A 20,608-nucleotide genomic window follows, 5' to 3' on the forward strand; every position below is an offset into this window, starting at 1 on the left:
GCATGCTTTTTTTTAATAACGGCTAAACATGTTGACTCACTGTAACTAAAACAAATGTAACATCTTTATACCTTGTTTATCGTAAATAAAGAATTATGAATTATGAATTACACAAGTTGCCCTGTTAAAAGTTTTTCTGCCCAGAACCTGCCTATCACTTAAACTTTAGAAGTATAAAAAAATATATAATTGCGGGATGTTATAACTTTTAACACGTAAATAATATCGCTTTTCTTAACAATCCAACCGTCCATCACCATTTGAACCAGTCATTTCTGAGATTGACTGGTTCAAATGAAATTAGGCCGAGTTGATTTGTTTCGGGAAATGACTCAGTAGGTAGTTAGAAGTGATTATTAACAAAACCTTTGTTCACGTGTATCATAAATTATACAGCATTATATAATATTTTTATATAACAATTAACATCATCTTCATACTTTTGACACTATAAAAACATAAATCGCCTTTGGCATATCCTACACGTGGACAATGACACAATAAATTATATTGGTGTCAAAGAGGGACTCCAAGACAAACTTACATACCTACGTGGGTATAATAAAACTATTATTCGTACACAATTTCCTTTGACCTCTAAAAATGTGAAATAGGAAACCTTTATAAACATTGGTTCAACTCTAAAACTAATGAGATTTGTTTGGAAAAGCTGGACTGAAAGCTTCAACGCGGAGTTTCCCGCCCAATTAATACTGCAGATTTCCATAATTCTTTATGTATTCACTTACACAATACCAGAAGTATGAAAATTTATTTTATATGGTGCTGCAATGTCTAGGAGCTATAACAAGAGTCAATAAATTAAAGTATTTATAAATTTATATTTATAAATTTAAATTTATAAGAGTCAATAAGCCTAATTATACATACGTCATGCGTATGTGGGCGTGGCACATATTAAATCATATTAATAATTCATCATAATTTATTAAATATATTAAAATAAATCAATAATTATTATAATAACTGGTTCTCTCGTGCAAATATTTGGAGGCCATGGTTGTAATTGAAGGGTACTTAAGGGTACGTAAATGAATTAGGCCTGTTGGCAAGGTTGAAAAGTTATAAGGTTATCGATTTATTAAAATAAATACTAGTAAGTCATAATTTCCCACAATAAATTGCCAATTCTGTATAACAATAGTCCTAGAGAATAACTGAGCTGTTTGTTTGTTGTTTTAAGCTCTTATCGGTGCGAATGAATAGTTTTAATTATCCACATGCGCTTCGCTTGATTAATTAAAACTATTTATTTATTTATATAAGGCACAGTTATAGGATATAAGCCAAAAACATTTACATCAACTTACTAAAATAATTAATATTAAATTGTACATTTATTTTAAGTTACCTATCGTTTCTGTAAATGTTGTTTTTGTGCGCATTGTACAATAAAGTGTTTTTTATTCTATTCTATTCTATTAAAATTATATCCCAATTATAACTGCACACAACATTTAAATGACTGTCTATGCTCTAGAGACTAAAAATTTAATAATTTAACTGTTTTAAAACAACGATGACCATTAATATAAGTTTAAAGAGAGATTAACTGAACTCTACCTTGGTTATTTCCGTCCTACAATTTATCACTGAATTTCGCAAGGTGAGGTCAAAAGGTCTCTGACCTTAGTCCTTACCTACATATATGTTCGTAATAACGAATGTACATAGCGACAATATGTACCTATGAGTATGATCGATCAAACAAAGACCGAAAATTACTGAACAGGTTTGGGTTAAACGTCGTATGAAGTAAATCATAATTAATTTGCTATCTAAAAGTAACTACCTACATAAACCTTAGATACCATGTTTTGAAGGAAATAAAGAGAAAATGCTTTTATTTCTTTATCTATTTTTTTTATAAATACTCCTTATCTATTTATTATTATAGATAATTATCATTTTTTTTTGGATTGAAGATTTAGGCACGATTAGGCCATTTAGCTAATCAAGAAGCCTTACGTCGCCAATCCCCGAGACTTTCTGATCAAAGGCAGACTTTTAACCACTGAACTGCTCATCAAAAACAAAGCATTTCCTCTCATTATGTACGAAGGTGTCAGCAATATTGACGCAACATTGTTTTATTTATTTAATTTATTTGTTCAATATATTTATATTGTCTCTGTGACCTCAGTAATCTGATTTTTCAGCCTTGATTGTTCAAACTGCGTGACATGTATATTGGTATAGTGATATATTTATTTTAAATACGTGTGATGCCTTCATTTTTATTGTATTCTCTATTTGCAGATGAATTCAGTATATTTTATGGTGTGGGAAATTAAAATTAAACAATTTTAATAAAGATTCTTCTTTAAAGTAAGGCGATCGCATAAGTATATCGATACGATTTTTCGGAACCTAAGCAGATTTTCCGAAGATTCCTATTTAATTGATTCACTTTTTTATGCAAGAAAATTTAGTAGACAATACAAAGGGCTATGTAATTTAAAAAGTTTACGCATAAAAATGAGCCACTCTTAGAGCTAAATTTGCTAAACTTGGTTATGAAAATTTCAACGGTCAGATTAACAAGCGTTTACAATATTATTTATAAATAATATTGCAAATATATACCATTAGCCTACATGTCCACGTCTTGTTGGGTAACATCATTACAATGGCATTAGGTGTGCTAACAGTACCTAGCTTGAATAGTAACAACAATTGCGATACTAGAAGTCCTGTTTCGATATAAAATTGACCAAGAAACTATAAAACAATGTGCAATACTTTGTGTTTATTACAAAAGCAGTGTTTTGAGAAATGGAAAGAGGTTATAATGGTACCTTTTATGTCTTAAAATAAAGATATTTTGACAGAACCGGCCTTGTGATCCAATTTTTTCTATTCTTTAAAAAATATATTAAAAAATTAGATACTTATTTGTACAGATGAAAACAGGATAAAATATAGATTACATGTTAAAGAGAATCAAGAACTTGATTAGGTTGAACCAACAGTGACAAACGATTCTTGAAAGCGAAGCTCCGGATAACACAGAAGTAATTTTTAAGGGTGCCCACTGCCCATGTCAAGTTGGGATAAAAACAGCCTTTATCCGTTACTCTAGATTATAGTTTACCCTAAAGGATATGATATCAATATGACGAGGTCAGTGTCAGTGGAATATAATAGTGGACAAATAGCCTTGCAGACTTCTTTGAACATGTGGTGATGCAGAGTGCAGACCATACTTTGTGCAAATCTTTGTATTTTTGCAATTCACGTATTCATATACGTACATATAATAAAACATATAGTAAATCAATAAAACTATTAATTAATGACGATAATTAACTTTTATGCATTGAGATATACATATGGAGACGACACCGCCTACATCACTTATGTTCCGCTCAACATACGCCATATGGCGTAACTGCACGCTCATTTTTTATTTGTTTTAAAGTGAAACGCATCAAATATGCCTACGTGTGTGTTACGATATTGCACAAATAATACAAATAATACGGAAAAGTGCAAAGGAATAACTTTCATCGGTAAGTACCTAACTAGATAATAATTTTTAAAACTTAGTTAGAGCAAAAAAATGGCGCACAGATTTTGTTCGTGGTGTCTCCTCCATACGTAGTAATATTATCTCGATACTTTTATGGTTTATTTTTAAGCTTATCTAAAATTACCATTATAAAAAATAATAATTGAATAAGTTAAGTTATGTATATCAATATTTATACTAATACATTATGCAAAGGGGTAAAACATTTTTTTTGCAATCATTCAAGGTTTGCAACCTTGATGTTATTAGTCCGGAAACGGTACTAAACCAATATTTATATATCAATACAAATAATATTATATTTCTATTGTAAGTGAATATAAATATCAATACGAGTTATGACTATATGATTTGTACACTACAATTGTTTTCTGATATTAGATAAAAATAACAAAAGCACACAAGTCACTAATATAACTAAGTTATTTATATGTTTTATAAAATAAATAAATGTTTTATTTGTCCCATCGCTAGAAAAGTAGGTATCTTAACTGGGAAAACTTCAATATCAATATTTTAAAATACACAGCGTATAAAATACCTTTTAAAAGTCCGCTATAAATAAACTATACCTTAAAATATTTTATATGTATTTATAGAAGGGACAATCGAATCACATAAAATATAATAAAGGTTTCTCTAACCATATCGACGCCGCGCCGGTAACAAGTTGTAGCCATACCGAGATAAAATTGTTGTCAGTTTGGTACAAGGCATGCGTTCAAGCGATTTTTTATTGGATAACATATATTTCATTGATAAAACTTTTTTTATAGTTTTGAGGAATGTTATTTTTATTATATTTCAATGTCCCATGGGCCATGCCCATGAATATTATATATTCATTCAAACAGGTTATGTTTCGTACATTCTGATGAATCGTAAAAGTTAGCATGAAACCAGCGATTTGAATTATATACATTATAATTATTAACTTCAATCTTGATATCGTGAGCTTATCTTTTCTATTTTCTTCTCTTTCTTCTACTAAGAATATTTTGATATAAATATGAAGAAGAATACCCCATATAACTCCTTATACAGGGTTCTAAATACATCTGTAAACTTCTTACCTATTTTATTGTAAACTAGCTCTTAGCCTACGGCTTCGCCCGCTTTGTCAAAACATGACAAATTATATCTTGAATCACTATCTATTAAAAAAAAACCGCATCAAAATCCGTTGTGTAGTTTTAAAGATTTAAGCATACATAGGGACAGAGAAAGCGACCTTGTTTTATATTAAGTAGTGATAGTGAAGCAAGAACTCCAAGTAAACATTAAACATCAAGTCTCTACGTACAGGTTTGTAAGGTCAACCCTTATCAATAGCACCAGAAGCTTATATAAATGACATTGACCGCTATCAGCTGATCACTTGCGGGTGTTGCGTAAGCGCACTTTCACTGACCACTAACGCAACCTTATGTTTAGCATACTTTTATGTGGGTCACTACTTTGCTAAGAACCAATACGTAGTGTTGACACTGATTGGCAGAAGATTCGGAAAGGGTTTAGTGTAGTATTGAATGAATGAAAAATAGTATTGTAATTTTATTATTGTAATGGATGCGGCTTAAAATTAAACTTTGTACGAAATAAGTAAATGGTGCAATGTATGTTGTACGTTAAAAAATTAAAAAGTTATTAATTATATTCTTTAATTCATAATACTTTGGTAATCAGAAGGTACGGAAGTACACGGTATTTTTTTTAAGACTTGCGTGGGAATATAGAGCCCACATGTAGAGGCTCTATTGACAATTTTAACGGGTTATGATTGTTAATTGTTATCATTATTGTTTTGTAAGTATTGGTGACAGATGAAAAATCTTTGGGTTCAGAATATAAAGCTGCTGCTAATTTTTTATTTGCTTGAACAAGTTAATCTCAGTAACGGACCAATTTCCAAAATTCATTCACCGTTGGATATGTAGATACGTGTTTCCTGAGTATTTATGTATCAAATCTATTTAGTATTTATGTATCAAATGCGAAGGCCGCACCCTTCTGTAAATATCAATAATGCAAGCGAAATATCTTATGGAATTTACTTTACCTACGAGTATATCTAATACCACAATAATACTGTTCTTCAAGTTTTTATAATCATTAATCAGAGATGTCAAAGGTAATCTGCGATCCAATAATGTTTTTACGTTATTCCTTGCGTTATTCTATGTGAATACATTGTCATTATATCAGAATCAGCCTTTGTGTTTACACAGACAATACTTATTTATAAACAACGTATTAGTTAATATTTTTACCTGTGCCCGTGCCTGTGTTATTAAAAATACCAGTTTCAGCAATTTATAAATGAAATTAAACCTATTCCATATTATCCTTAGAATTAAACAATGACAAAGGCACAAAGGTATACTTTATTTTAACATTTAAAGGGAGAACCTACGCCAATTGAATATTTCATACGCAGATTTCATACAATTTATCGGATGAAGCCTACATTTTTGTTTTAAGTCAATAGTATTTTTAGATAATTTTTCTTGAGTAGGTATGACCATGACAATATACGCAAATCGCAATTAAATTTTAAATAAACAAAAGTGAAGACTATTTTCCATGCTTAAATATGTCCACTATATCAAATTATGTGAAATGAGAGTCTTATGACAATAAATATTGGTCCAAAAATCAAGAACTAAAACCACACATAAAACTTAGTGACGGTAAAAGGCACAAAGTTATTTATTGCAGTGCATTTATTACAATGAAGTGTTTGATAACTATAACTGGGTGAAAGCGGGGTCTCTGTCCTGTAATATATTGTGTAATTCTATAACAATTCTTATAACAACCGAACAAATGCCTATATTCCTTTAACGTTTTATTTTTGTTATTAGCGTCAATTTGCAGCCTGACTTTCTAAACTTTTATGCAAGTGACTGGCAAGCTTGTTGTAATGGCAATATTTGAATTTATAGTCTGTCCTTTAATAATTTTCTTATATTTTTTGGCGGGAAAATATGCTATTGAATAAAGTACTCTGTCCTTTATTAATTCTCTTGTACTTTTTTTGGCGGGAAAAACTAGGGATTGAATAAAGTAAAAAATTTAATTGATTTTGAAAAATAATATACTTTTGATTTTAGACAATGTTACTAAAAACATTTTCGATTAAATATTGAAAGCGTGCAGATAAAAATATTAAATAATATCGAAAGAGTAAAATTCATTGACCTAATTTTTTAATAAACCTTATGGAGGTTGTCCTTTGCCACGAAAATTATATTAAATTATCAATTTATATTTATGTACTTACTTATCATTAAATCTGAAATGGAATAAATTATAATAAAATCCTCAGTTACAGGAATATCTTCAAGAAATCATATTGGCTGAATATATTTTTTATATTTGTTATACTAAACGATTTTAGAATTGTGTGTATTCGTTGTATTTTAAAGAAGCTATTATGTCTATTAAGAAAGATATAATTATACAATATATTTTAGGTCAGAAATATGCAATAAAATTTATATAATGCATTTCATCGTTGCAATCGTGAAGACGATATTTCAGTCGTAAAATGTTTATAAAAGATAATTAAACATTCCTATGCTTATGAAAGAGTTGAATCCAATCTTGCAACTGTATATTGCGGCATCTATGGCGTATTAAATGTATTCGTCTCTCCCATAATTATAACGATTTAAATTATACGAATATTTTGAAATGACATGTCATTTACGGGTAGGTATTAAAATAGATTGCATTGTACAATCGTACCATAACTAGCTGTGCTCCGCGGTTTTACTCGCATGGCTCCGATCTTTTGGTCTTAGCGTGATGACAGCCTTCTTCTTTATGTGGACTACCTAACAGGGAAATAATTTTTCTAATCGGAACTATGCTTCCTAAGATTATCGCGTTCTAGCAAACAGTCAAACAATCTCTTCAGTTTTAGAATTTTCTAAGATTACCTACCTCTACCTCTACTCTAAGCTCTATTAAGAACCTACTCCTTTATGACCAACTAAAAGCTAAGATACTAAGTTTCTTCTAGCAGCTATGTAGTGGTATTAATTCTTTAGAGTTTAGACCACTATTAATAGCGTCCAATTAGTATCTTATAATATTATTATTTAGCAATGTGACCGTGGTCACGTTGCATCGAACTCGTGCGATGTAAAAGTGAAACCATTTCACTACCTGTACTAATTTGTATGCATTTTCGTGTTATGGGAATAAAGTGTAGCCCAGAGTCCTATTCATCATTTTGTAAAAGCGAATAATTGCGTAATAAATAGTGGGGATATTAAAATGCATTGTCATGCATGTTTTACACCTTTACAAATATTTTTTAAGTAACTATGTGCGTATTTTTATGCTGTGTTTGTTAAGATTAATCATATAAGTATAGTACTGTTTACTGGATTTTATCATTTTTATTGTGATTATGGAAGCTCTTGGCCACATTCTCACCTGATGTTAAGTTAAGATGTGGTCTAACATGGTATGCGTTTCCCTAGAAGGTTTACTCTACACTGGAAGACCCTTATCGTTGGATAATTCCTTGCAAACATCCAAAACATAAATACTTACATTTTATTTTATAATTAAGAAGTATTCAATTGTATATAAGCTGCAGTTTCCATAATTCACATGTATACCATCATACATACAGGTAATTACACAAAACAATAGCAACTCCTCGTCCGTCCGTCCGTTCCCACATTACAGGGGTTGAGGCCACTCGATTGGATATTATTACATTAAATATGTTACCTTCGCGTGCAAGCTAAGTATTTTCCTATGCCTTTTTATGTGGAATTTGACAACCGACAATTTTTAATTGAAAATAACAGTGAGACATGGTAATCCTTCCTAATGCATTTTGTTATTATATTTCCTGGTAATGTTTTTAGGAAGTTTATTACTCAATTATATACTAACCAGTAGTCTGTGTCAAGGATACATTGTGTAAATTGCTAACCTTATATTTACGGAAGGACGATCAATAATCATAATATATTTTTAAGTGAAGGGCGTAGGAATTTCGCTCTTGCAACGTAGAAAATACGTAAAAACCGGTCTGGGTCATTTCAAAACCTCTATTTCAGTTAGACCCTACACCATAGCTTGGGCAATAAGAACCGCGATTAGCAATACATTAAAATATGGCGTCAGAGTTAGTAAACATGTAGTTGATAACTAAAAAGGAAAGTGAAACGAGCGTCTGGTTTCGCGACATCCTGTGTGTATTGCAAGGGTACGGTCTAGGTCTCCATAAATGTCTATGGCTAGTGTTCCTGGGGTAATTGTTTAAAAAAAAGACGGGTTGCACTCCGGGAGTGCCGGCAGAAGTGAAAACTTGATTATTAACGTTGAGCATGTTTGTTATTTTGGAATGGTAACCGTCTTACGCTTTTTCGATCAGGTCACGTGTCCTGACGCGAGTTTAAGATTTTATACCCATTACAGAAAAAGTGCTCAACGCCGCTAAAGAAGTTTTCACTTCAAAAAAACAGATATTATGTGATAGTCTCTTGAATATTTATTGATGAACAATTTTCAAAAATCTTTGCTATTACGATTTTCCGATGGTACGTTGCAACGAATGCAACTGCAACTAACTATCGGAAAATGTATGTACATAAAAAGTGTATGAGTGGGTACCGAATATATATTTTTTAGTAAAACGGACTCTGTACTCAATGATAAAAAATACACGGTATTTGTATGAACCTTTATAGTATACCTAAACTTATTTGGTAACCAACAAACTTCAATAATCAATTTATCCATTTCGAATGGCTTTGGACAAACTGTAAGGAAACGCGAAACTTTGTAAGCGCAGTCCTTTCCGCTAGGTTCTTAGACACTCCCTCGTATTGCAATATCCTTAAATATTTTTCTAGATATGCCGCAACATCCTAGCTCGGGATAATATTCACAGTGCATATAGTTGGGCAACACACACCAAGAGCGCATGTTGCAATGGATACGTGCTAACGGTACTAAATAATGTTTTGCTGACGTTACACGGTGTTCAAAGTCAAGCCCACCCTTTGATATGGAATCTAATGTTCAAGATATTTGACATTTGCTATAAAATGATGAGAAATTAAAAATATATGGAACTATTCGAAGATATCGAAATTAAGTCTTACTACCTAATTATTTCAAATGCTACCCGTAGTATCGTACTCGGAAGAATACTCATCATTTAATTTACCACTTGTTCGTAAGCAATATCTATTACAGCTACAGAACCTACGTGATATTTAGCACACATGTTGCGTGAGATACGCTGTACGCAAAAATCAAAATGCAATAAACATATCATTTTAAAACCTTCACCATAACTAAAACAACGCATGCGATTTGCAAAATTTCGCCAAAACGTAATATCTTACGTAAAGATAAAGTGACGTAAAACACATGACGAATGTACACTAATTAGTGTGATGAAACTTTGTGATTCATAGTTGGATAAGAAATTTAAAACTGTATTTATTCAAGTAGCCACATTTAGGTGGCTTTCATAAACATAGGTTGGCCAACTTTTACATGTTTAGGTTAGGTTGTGAAGCAATTATTAACAATGCAGATTTTGTTTATCTAGATTAATCTGTTAAATAATGCTTAAATCAATCTCAAAAGAAGTCTACCTAGTAATAAAAACTAATTTTATCTTATTTTTGTAAGGAAAGATTATTCCTTGCCTCTAGCAATACATCTAAAATGCCATACTGGGTGAACATCTTTGCATTCAAGGATGCTATTGAACACAAATTCTTGTCAAGTACCAGCCTACGATTAATTTAATAAATCGCATGGTGTTGCTATACATTAAGGTTCTCGAAAAAGGCATAATTTGCACTCTCAAGCGATTTTATTCATCCGAGCACAAAGGTAGCGTGACCTCTTTCGACTCTTCCTGTAATTTGTAAGGCCGGCTTTGTTTGTTAAATGTCAATAGCCCCGTATATTAATAAAGACTTAAGCAATATATGGAATGTGTGAAAGCATTTTATGGGCAGACTTTTGTTTCAACTTGCGTTACCAAGCAAGAGACATTATTTTAAAAACTTCGTTACCAGGTGGTCGGAAAGATATTATCTTCTTTTTAGTAATAAGGAAGCTTTTCATACATCTGTTTTCCCTTTTTTGTGTACAGTAAAATTTTCTTTTGTTTTCTTGCCTGTTCGACCTCCAATAATCAAATATATGGCATTTGAGTGGCGAAAACTCAGCAAGTAGGTGAGCTTCATGTTATTATAACCCCGATTCGCGAAACTGTTTTGCTCAAACATTATATAACAGACTTGTTTGGCTGTGTTGTAAGCAAATTATGAGGTAAATTAATCTTGCATGATATTTGATGCGTTGATAACTGAGAAGATAAATATTGACCATATTTGTTCCGTGTATACCGGTACCAGGGAAAAAAGATGTTTTCATATCTATATGTAAGCTTTAATGGTAATTTATTAAAAAGCTCAAAAAGCTACAGTTAATAAATTGGTGAAAATTGGCAAAGCTTTTTTTGACAATTACAGAATTCTTTCAGAAAAATTATAGTGTTTTCAAAAAGAAAATATGCGTCTATAAAATAGCACTAAAATATAAGTAGTATTTAATCAAACACATATCTATCAACTAAGAAACTGTGTAGTTCAATAGTAAAAATCTATGTAAGCAATTTTATTTTATCATGGATTTTCATGGACGGATTCACTCAAAAATTATAAAACCGATTCTTTTAACTGTCTGTGACTTTAGTTAGCTATATTAATTAGTTTAAATACTTTCTCGAACAAAGCCAGTGCCAGCAGCTAGTATGTATAATAAGAACCTTTCCCTAAAAGGGGACACTACTTTGCGGTGAATAAAATATCTTGTGACGTAATTATATTACGAACGACCATTGTATCAACGTTTCCTTCCGGTTAGTTGTTATAACAAGAACAAAAGTGACGTGGAGTCGCATTGTTTTGTTTATTTGATGTTCCGAAAAGCATGCAGTAGTCTTTCTTTTATGAATTAAATGCACACAATATTTGTACATATAAGATATGATTGATTGTATTGTGTATTGATGATGTTCTCAATGTGGTTGGTAATTCTATCTATTTGTCCTATGTGAAGGAATATAAAATAGAAATATCAATAAATAAAAAAAAGACGTGTGGCATTCGGGGACTGCCGCGGTATAGCTATTGCATAGCATGCCTTCAAGCCACACCTCCGAGCCCGTCGGAGTGGGGAGCGTCAAGCGTGAGGTTTTTTCGTTACGGAATTTCTCGATTCGGTCCCCGCGCTCAAGGCCCGCGATAGAAGCTATGCAATAGCTTAATAAAATTGTAGAGTCAGTCAATTTAAACTAAAAGCTTTATAATATTAAAATTTAAAAGGTTGTCGTCATGATCAAGTATGATGGGATGAAAATTATCTATACATAATTATAATACTACTAGCTTTCCGCCCGCGGCTTCGCCCGCGTTTTCACAGAAAAACCCGTTCCCGTAGGATTTCCGGGATAAAACCTATCCTATGTCCTTTCTCGGGTATCAAAATATCTCTATACCAAATTTCATGCAAATTGGTTCAGTAGTTAAGGCGTGATTGAGTAACAGACAGACAGACAGAGTTACTTTCGCATTTATAATATTAGTATGGATTATTTAGTTATAATTAGTATTGAGTTTTGTATTTCAAACAATTCCACGTTTGTTTGAACATTTTACAGCTTAAACAATATTAGGTAAATAATCAATCAGTACGAAACCTCTTTATTGGGTAAAATGCTCTTTAACATATTCATTTACCCATAGGTGTCCATGGGTGTCTTATATGAACAGTGGTTACATAACGTTGTTAGGAAACAGTTAGAAATTCGCTTGAAGGTCAGCCATGTTGTGATCCACGCCCTTGTGAAGAAATCAATCGTATCGATCAAATGATGAAACTTAACATATGGCACAGATGGAATTGAAAAATCGGTGTAAGTACCTATTTATGTTGTAGTTGATTGAAGACCGTACCGTTAATAGTGCTTTGCTTTAGATTTTTGGAAATTATTACAGACTGCAGACTAATTTATTTTGGTTGGGTATGTGTATACCTATACGAAAACTTTTATTTTTATGTAAATTAAGATGTTCTGGAAACCTACCATATACCAGATATGCATTTTGTATTTATCAATTTAAAATAATTGTGATAAATAATAATAAAAATGTAATAAGATACGCTGTAGACTGGATTAAATAAGCAATATAATATCCCACTTGTATTAAAAATTCTAACTCTAGTAAAAAAATGTAGAGTAGCTAAAGCTCTTTCATAGAAAAACTTGATAAACTCAGTTATCAATTTTATATTATGCACACAATAGATACGATTTCAAAATAACATATTTTGTTATAGGCTTATTTAGTTTAAATATGTCTATAATATTTGTAAGTAGTATTGTATGTTTCTCATATACACGTTACATTTATGATAATATACAAAAGCTTATTTAAAGTAACTTGATACTTCCGGTGCGAAAATTCGCAATCCAAATATTCGACCATTAGCTCTATTAAAAATATCCCGTTGTTTGTTTTATCAATATTCCTTGATAGTCGGTTACTTTTATTGGAGGTCCAGAATTTGTAATACTGTACTAACATAGTAATTAAGGGAGCGTCCATAAATTACGTGAGGTGTTTTTGTCCATTTTTTGACCCTCCCGCCCCCTCTGGTGAGATATCATGAGATTTTATTGAACCCCCTCCCCCATCCCCCCATCTCACGTGAGATTTTTGAAAATGTGGATTTCTTATGTTTCTAATGTTTATTTGTCATTGTAAAAAGAAAAAAAAAATTGCTTCGTGCTTTTGTTTACGACTAGTTAAAAATAGTAATTTATATTGCTGAAAGTTATAATAAGGGCCGATTTTTCAATGCTTGGATAAAACTTATCCGTCCAATAAAGTATTACACGATAATATTAAAATGTCACGTAAACTGTCAAATACGGGCAATTAGAATACGTACGTTTTTAAAATGGTAGTTTTATACATTATTCCACGAATAAGTTTTATCCAAGCATTGAAAAATCGGCCCTTAGTGTTATAACAAGGTAACAATAGAATATTTAAATCTTAACCGTAACATTAAAATCTTAAGCATGTTATTTGGATTAAATGGACCAAAAGAGTATAATTTGTTTTGTTTCAATTTAAAAAAAATTGCGTGATATCTGCCGACACCCCCCTCTCCCCAATGTAAGATTAGATGAGATTTTACTCGACCCCCTCCCCCCCTAAAACAACTCACGTAATTTATGGACGCCCCCTAAGAAATTACTACCAAAGTCTATAAACTTTTTGAAGAGAAACTTCTTTAAGCGCGTTGAGAGTATAATTTCAAGGCCACGTCATGGAAATACCGTCACGTCATGGAGTAATGTGACGATTTTGGTATTCTTTGAATCATACAAGAAGTTTCTCTTCTGACACGTGTACTCGGCACATACGCTCTTTTTTGTTTATTGATATTTTAACTGCGAAATCGCTTGTTACCACAGAAACACTCCATAAATAACTATATGAATACTTCAAACGATTTACCAATTATGTTAATCTTATGCCATCTTGTTAAAAATAAATATCACAGATCAAATACGCTCTATTTGATCGGTAAATAGTTGTTCATGAAAGAATGTGCCGAGGTCGTTTTATAAAACATATTTATGAATAGGTGTGATAATTTAAACCTCGGTTTATGGTCCTCTTGGTTTTTTTTTTTTATCTGTGTTGCGAAGCATCGATAATGACGTTCCTTTATGAGGGAATAACATCAATAACTACACACTTATTTTTAATAATATCTTCTACTCAATAAAATATAGGTACTTATTTGGCATGTTTAATAAGGGATAGCTAAAGAAAATTATATGTATGTTACCTGACAAAAGAAAAAACCAAGCAAAAAAAAAACATATTCTTCTCTATATTCAATAGTTAAACTGAGCGAGAGCTATTCATAATACACATTTATACTTCACTAGCTTTCCGACCGCGGCTTCGTCCGCGTTTTCAAAGAATACCCGCATAGTTCCCGATTCCGTGGGATTTCCGGGATAAAACCTATCCTATGTGTTAATCCAAGTTACCCTCTATACGTGTACTAATTTCATTGTAGTCGGTTCAGTAGTATTTGCGTGAAAGAGTAACAAACACACACACATCCTCACAAACTTTCGCATTTATAATATTAGTAGGACTATACAACTAAAGTTAAAATACAGTAATAGGTATTTAACATCAAGTATATAAGTACATAAGTCTGTTATTAACAACGTAGACCACGGCCAACCATCTTAAATTGCAATATTAATAAGCTGTATTGCAATCCTAGAAATTACATAGACCAGGTACAATAGTGTACATAATAACTATTAATCTATATATTATGCAGTGTGCACTAAAGTTAGCGGCTAACCGTTTCTTTATCGAATTATGATTAGATACAGTTTCATTGGTAATCATTATTCGGACTACTAAGTGATCGGTTTTGTTTGTCCCACAAAAAACTTTAAAGCTATTGCATAGCTTTTATCTCAGACTTTGAGCGCGGCGACCGAATGTAAAAATTCCGTAAAGAAAAAACCTAACACCCCTACTCCAACCGGCACAGCGATGCGATGCTATGCAATAGCTTTACCGCGGCAGTCCTCGAGTGCCACAAGTATTTTTTTTAATTAATAAATAAGCTCTTTTGCTACTCATTTATCTATTATACCTACCACACTAATATTATTAAATAAATATGCAAATATTCGAATTATAAAACAATCTGAAACCAAGAAACATTAGAGGCCGCGACCGCCCAGCGCTGACCTGAATTTTTTCGCAAAACATTACATAACTGTTTAGATAATAGATATAGAAACTAACTGACATAATAAGAGCTATTGGATATTTAAGAAAAATATTTAAATTGATACGCCAATTAAAACCACGATTCTTATTAAATATTTAATAAAATTAAGATTGTTACATAAGTGAATCGATATTAATTTATGTAATGTTCTTTGTTTCGTGTTTTATAATTTGATTAGCATTTATTGATAATATGAAATATAAATGAAAATAAACATTTGATTTCAATTAAATAGTTAAAATTAATTTAGTATTATAGTTCTGAATAATGTAAAAGGCGTCCTCAAAATACTTGAATCTGTTGAAATCGTTATTAATAGTAGTGAAAAAATGTAATGCAATATCACAGATTTCAATTTTTTATTTTTGTTTCTCAAGTAATATAAACTTACTCCACCTTGAAATAAAGATGTAATAAATAAAACATGTCCGTAGATTTACTTTTATTATATTTTTAATTAAAATAATTTTGAAATTAGATGTATTTTAGCTGAAACGTGATAACCACGTCTTTGTCGTTAAAATATTATCTTCATTTATACTTTTTAAAATTTAAACTAAAGTTAAAAACTTATATCTATTCATAACAAGGTTTTCAACGTCTTAATTAATTTCATAATAAGATAAACTCTGTGTCCTGTAATTGATCACTTAAAATTATGTACATACATTGCTATATTCAATTTTCTTTTCATAAGATCTAACGACCTAGGTTTTTAAGTACCTATTGATAAACAGATAGAATTTGTAGATACAAAATGGCTTTTGAAAGAAGCAGCCTAGTTGAGAAAATAACGATAGAATCGAGGTTAATAGGAATGAAGTTAAGGTATTATATTTATTTGGTTCTAAAGTGTTAACAATACATTTATGTTTTTGAATTATTTTGTCGGATGAAAATTCAAAGACAAAGAATAATTCTTATCGTGAAAATACAATTTGTATAAAATATAGATAGGAAAAATGTTTGCACGGTCGTCGTAAACATGCAAGTTACAAAGCTTTATGACGAAAGCTTCATATTATATGTATTGCGATAATATTAATAGAATTAAGTGTAAATGTATTTTAAAAATAATTCCAATAACGTACTACTATTTTACCGTATCCAAATTACGTAGAGTATATTTTATAATTTTTTATTCATCACGAGCTTCAAAACCTCGCTCGCGTCCTGTAGGAAATAAAACGGATAAAAAACGTATTTGAACAGCCGCGGGGTAGAAAGCTACAACAAGGTTAATGTGGATGGCGTTATGCAACACGTATTACGGAAGAGCCGTGAAAGGCATTATGTCATAAACGAGAATTAACGATCTTCGAACGGAACGTAATCTCGGTAATGTTTAATTTTGAGCGGGTATATTGTTTTACGTTGAAATAACGGTATTGGGTAAGCGTTTGAAAGGTCTCGCTTTATGGAACTGGACTGGGAATGTTTGGAAGTGGAGCTTTTGGCACCAAAGTAGGAGTCAATATTGATTTAAATTTATTTATTTTTGATTAGTATAAAGTGCACAATAAATTTTATTGTATTATATTTTAGAAAAGACATTGCGTTAAAGTCCATTTTAATATTAGATGCTAAGTGCGCAAAAAAGCGAATTTATTTAAATTAAATTCCTAATTTAAAATATGCACGCATAAAATTTAAATATTTGAAAGTTTGGCTTTCAACTGTAAAATTGTAATAAGCATAAACTGTAGTTTATTAAATTCTAAATACACTTACTTTTCAACGCCCAAAGGGTCCTGTCCTTTAATCCTTCGACATACTCCTGCAGATCGTCCCGGCACTGTCCCCGCACGGTGTCACGCAGGGAGCTCCACTGGGCCACAAGTATCTCCCCGTCTATGATCCGGAGCATACTCTCCAATCCTACAAGATCCGTGTCGTTCGAAATCTCCAACTTCATTGGTATTCTGGTCTCATTCTTGGGCCTAATCGGCTCACTTTTATCTTTCGGAATTAGCGTCGTTTTCTCCACTTTAATTGTTTTAATATGCTGCACATTGTGCGACTTCTCCGTGCTCGATGTCGTTCGACTTTCCTTCTCGAATCCTTCGCTGAAGCTCAATCCGTCTTCATCGGCAAACAGATCGAATGAATCCTCTTTGACTTTTTCGTTTCGACTCGAATTAGGGTTGACGGAGCCGATGAGGTCGTCCTCCAGACCGACGGACGCTTTCTTGATATTCTGGAAAGCGTCTATCAGAGCGCTCCGTAGTTTCTCTTCGCGGGCACTTCCTTTGTCGTTTGCTTCGTTACAGAAAACGCAGGCTGCACTCAGAACTAGTACGATCACTAAACGAGACATAGTGAGGCTTATACGCACATGTTATTCGGACGCGGGTTAATGGTGCGCGCGCGACGGCATAGTCTTGCTGACTGGCGGCGTGGAGACGAAAATGTGGGCAGTGACATAAGAGTTACGGCGGTACACTTTCACTGTCCGCGGCCATCCTTGCAGGGCCGCTGATGCTCCACTTGTCTCTAACACGTGGCCTGTCGAAAGTTGAGATGCTTAGCGTCCTTATTTGACGCTCATTGTGGTTGCGTTGATTGAATATTATGACCTGATTAGTGTTGGTTAGTGATATTATGAATGGGTATTGTTATTGTTTTTTGAGCTTATATAGAATTATTTTTAAACCAATTGAAAGGTGTGTTAATTATTTGATTTTTGTAGTTTGGTGTTAAATGTACAAGAATATAATATTTATCTAACAATTTTATCTAAGTAACTTGCTAGGTGCGTTATTTATGTGAAGGCATCATACTTCGAAATAAAGTTGCTCTCCTAATTATTTATGTATGTAAGAAAGTTATGTATTCAAGCTTTCATAATAAAGCTTTTTTAAGATTTGAACTTGATATATTATTCTGTAAAACAAAATATATTATTTGGTTTAAAATTGCTATGTCATGTTAGCTAAATTTAAAACGACTTAAATTTTGCATTAATGTCAAACATTCTTAATTTTTGTATTTTATTTTGTCTCAAAGGTATCTGTTACGATTTCATGACACGGATGTTGCGGTGCGCTTAAACAAGCAATTGCTTAATATTCGCAGATTCGAATCGCGGTCAAAAAGCCAGTTATTTGAATATATTTCTTTGTTATAATTTCCTGAATTTTTTATTTTTATTTAACTATAGGGAAATAGGAAAAAAAAATTAAAATTATTTTTCAACCAGGCTGTATTATTTTTAATGAAATTTTTGAATATGTATCCTAAATTTTTAAGTTGTATCACTTCTATTATTTTCTGTTTGAATCTAATATAAGTATTTAAATTTTACATTTTTAAGAATATTTCTAAAGGGTATAAAAAACATTGTGTGAAATATGAAATAAAACTTACTAAAAAAATTAAAAACTAACTATACTAGGATTTATAGAATATTTATGAGTTTTGTGTAGCTACATTTTTCAAAGGGAAAATAGCTCTGTTTTTCATAGCATTTCTCAACTGCCACAAGCTTTTTTCCCAACTTCGCACGTTACAGTTCAAACGAATAAGGTATAGTCATCAAATTCCCACGTCGATAGGTTTTCTTTAAAACAATGCATGGTGATTATGTACACTTTTCCCAGGGTATGTAACATTCTATTTTATGAATTTTCTTAATCATTTTTTTCACGTAAACAATTATACATTTAACCGCCTATTATATGTAGAAAATATTGCTATAAAGACATATGTTTAGTGTAGTGCTGTGAATTAAAGACGGCAAATGATTTTATGTAATTTTGACATTTTAGCAAAAGTAATTAATACATTGTATCCAAGAAGCTTAAATCTAATACACTGGAGATTTCAGTATGAACATTAACTTGTAACAAGAAAATATGACCTTGAATGACGCCTGTATGTTTTTTATCCCTTTCACACCTAGGTAGTTAGTTAGGTGTGAAGGGGATAAAAAACATACAGGCGTCATTCAAGGTCATATTTTCTTGTTACAAGTTAATGTTCATACTGAAATCTCCAGTGTATTAGATATTATAAGCTTCTTGATTGTATCTATTCATTACATTTGCAAAAAGTTGCTTTGATGGGTTTCATAAATAATTTTTTTTTTTTATACAAATTAATTTCCCCGTATTGTTCCGTTTCTATTGGTCTAATGATATAAAGCATAATATAGACCATCCCGATAAATGGGCTATCTAACACTGATTGATTTTTTCTTATTGGACCATTAGTTCCTAAGATAAGCGCGTTCAAGCAAACAAATAAACAAATTCTTCAGGTATCATATTAGTTTAAGTGGGATAATCCAACAAAACAATAAATGTATTGTATTTTCTTGTTTTATGATGCTATAGTATGTAATATTCTCACATTGGTGCTCCACAGAGCGCACCAAAGACCCCATTTCTTCGCCACTAAATGACAAGACGTTATATAACGTGTTTAATTACGTTATGTAATAATCATTGTCTGTGGTCCTATGACTTTCTTGTAACTTATACCGAGGAGTATCGGATTATTATGAAGGATATTGATTTCGATTTTGGTATGCTCAGATTGGTATTATAGTGATATACTCAAACTCAAACATATTCAATTAGACTTCTTCTAGAAGCACTTTTGAAACGTCATTACATATTTTTAACATTTACCACCGATTCGGAAAGCAGTAAGTATCTACGGAGAAGAACCGGCAAGAAACTCCATATAATGATCGCAGATATTTGTATACATACATTTATGTTTTAAAATAAAAACACTTCTAACACCCTAGAATCTAGATAAATAAATTAAGCAGTAAAAATGTGTGTAACCATTTAAGCACTAAGCACTGTACAATATGAAAGCATAGAGATTAACTTGAGATATAATGTAACGAACAATGCGCATATAGTATATGCATTAAAAGCTCTATAATATCTTGAAACATAGGGTGATAATTAAAGGTACTCGATTTACATTCACAATAATAAATCATCTGTATCGCATTTACTACTTTATCTGAGTACCTATACTATCAAAACGTGCTAGAAATGTAAGGAAACTAAAATATGAGTTATATTCTACCTATTTCATTACACTGTGTACTTAGTTCCTTGCTACCATTACATCGCTTTCACAAAATGCTCAATGATACATTGTGTTTTAGAGTACTATACCATTAATGTGAGGCAA

General features: G+C 31.7%; 1 protein-coding gene across 4 annotated transcripts in view; it reads right to left on the minus strand.

The window, feature by feature from the left end:
* LOC149489308 (nose resistant to fluoxetine protein 6-like) overlaps positions 1-17,860 on the minus strand; it is a 37,172-nt gene extending 19,312 nt beyond the window's left edge. For all 4 annotated transcript variants that reach the window (XM_089711861.1, XM_089711853.1, XM_089711846.1 and 1 more), the window contains exon 1: positions 17,186-17,860. In XM_089711861.1, coding sequence (XP_089567987.1) covers positions 17,186-17,771 — 586 coding nt within the window. In that variant the 5' untranslated portion in view covers positions 17,772-17,860. The remainder of the gene's footprint in view (positions 1-17,185) is intronic.
* Between the last annotated feature and the right edge of the window lie 2,748 nt (positions 17,861-20,608).

This window comes from Colias philodice, chromosome 3 (genome assembly GCF_061535455.1).
Source record: "Colias philodice isolate Cphi_HAF_F1 chromosome 3, ilColPhil1 Martin Lab GWU primary, whole genome shotgun sequence".
In the NCBI taxonomy this organism is placed as follows: Eukaryota; Metazoa; Arthropoda; class Insecta; order Lepidoptera; family Pieridae; genus Colias; species Colias philodice.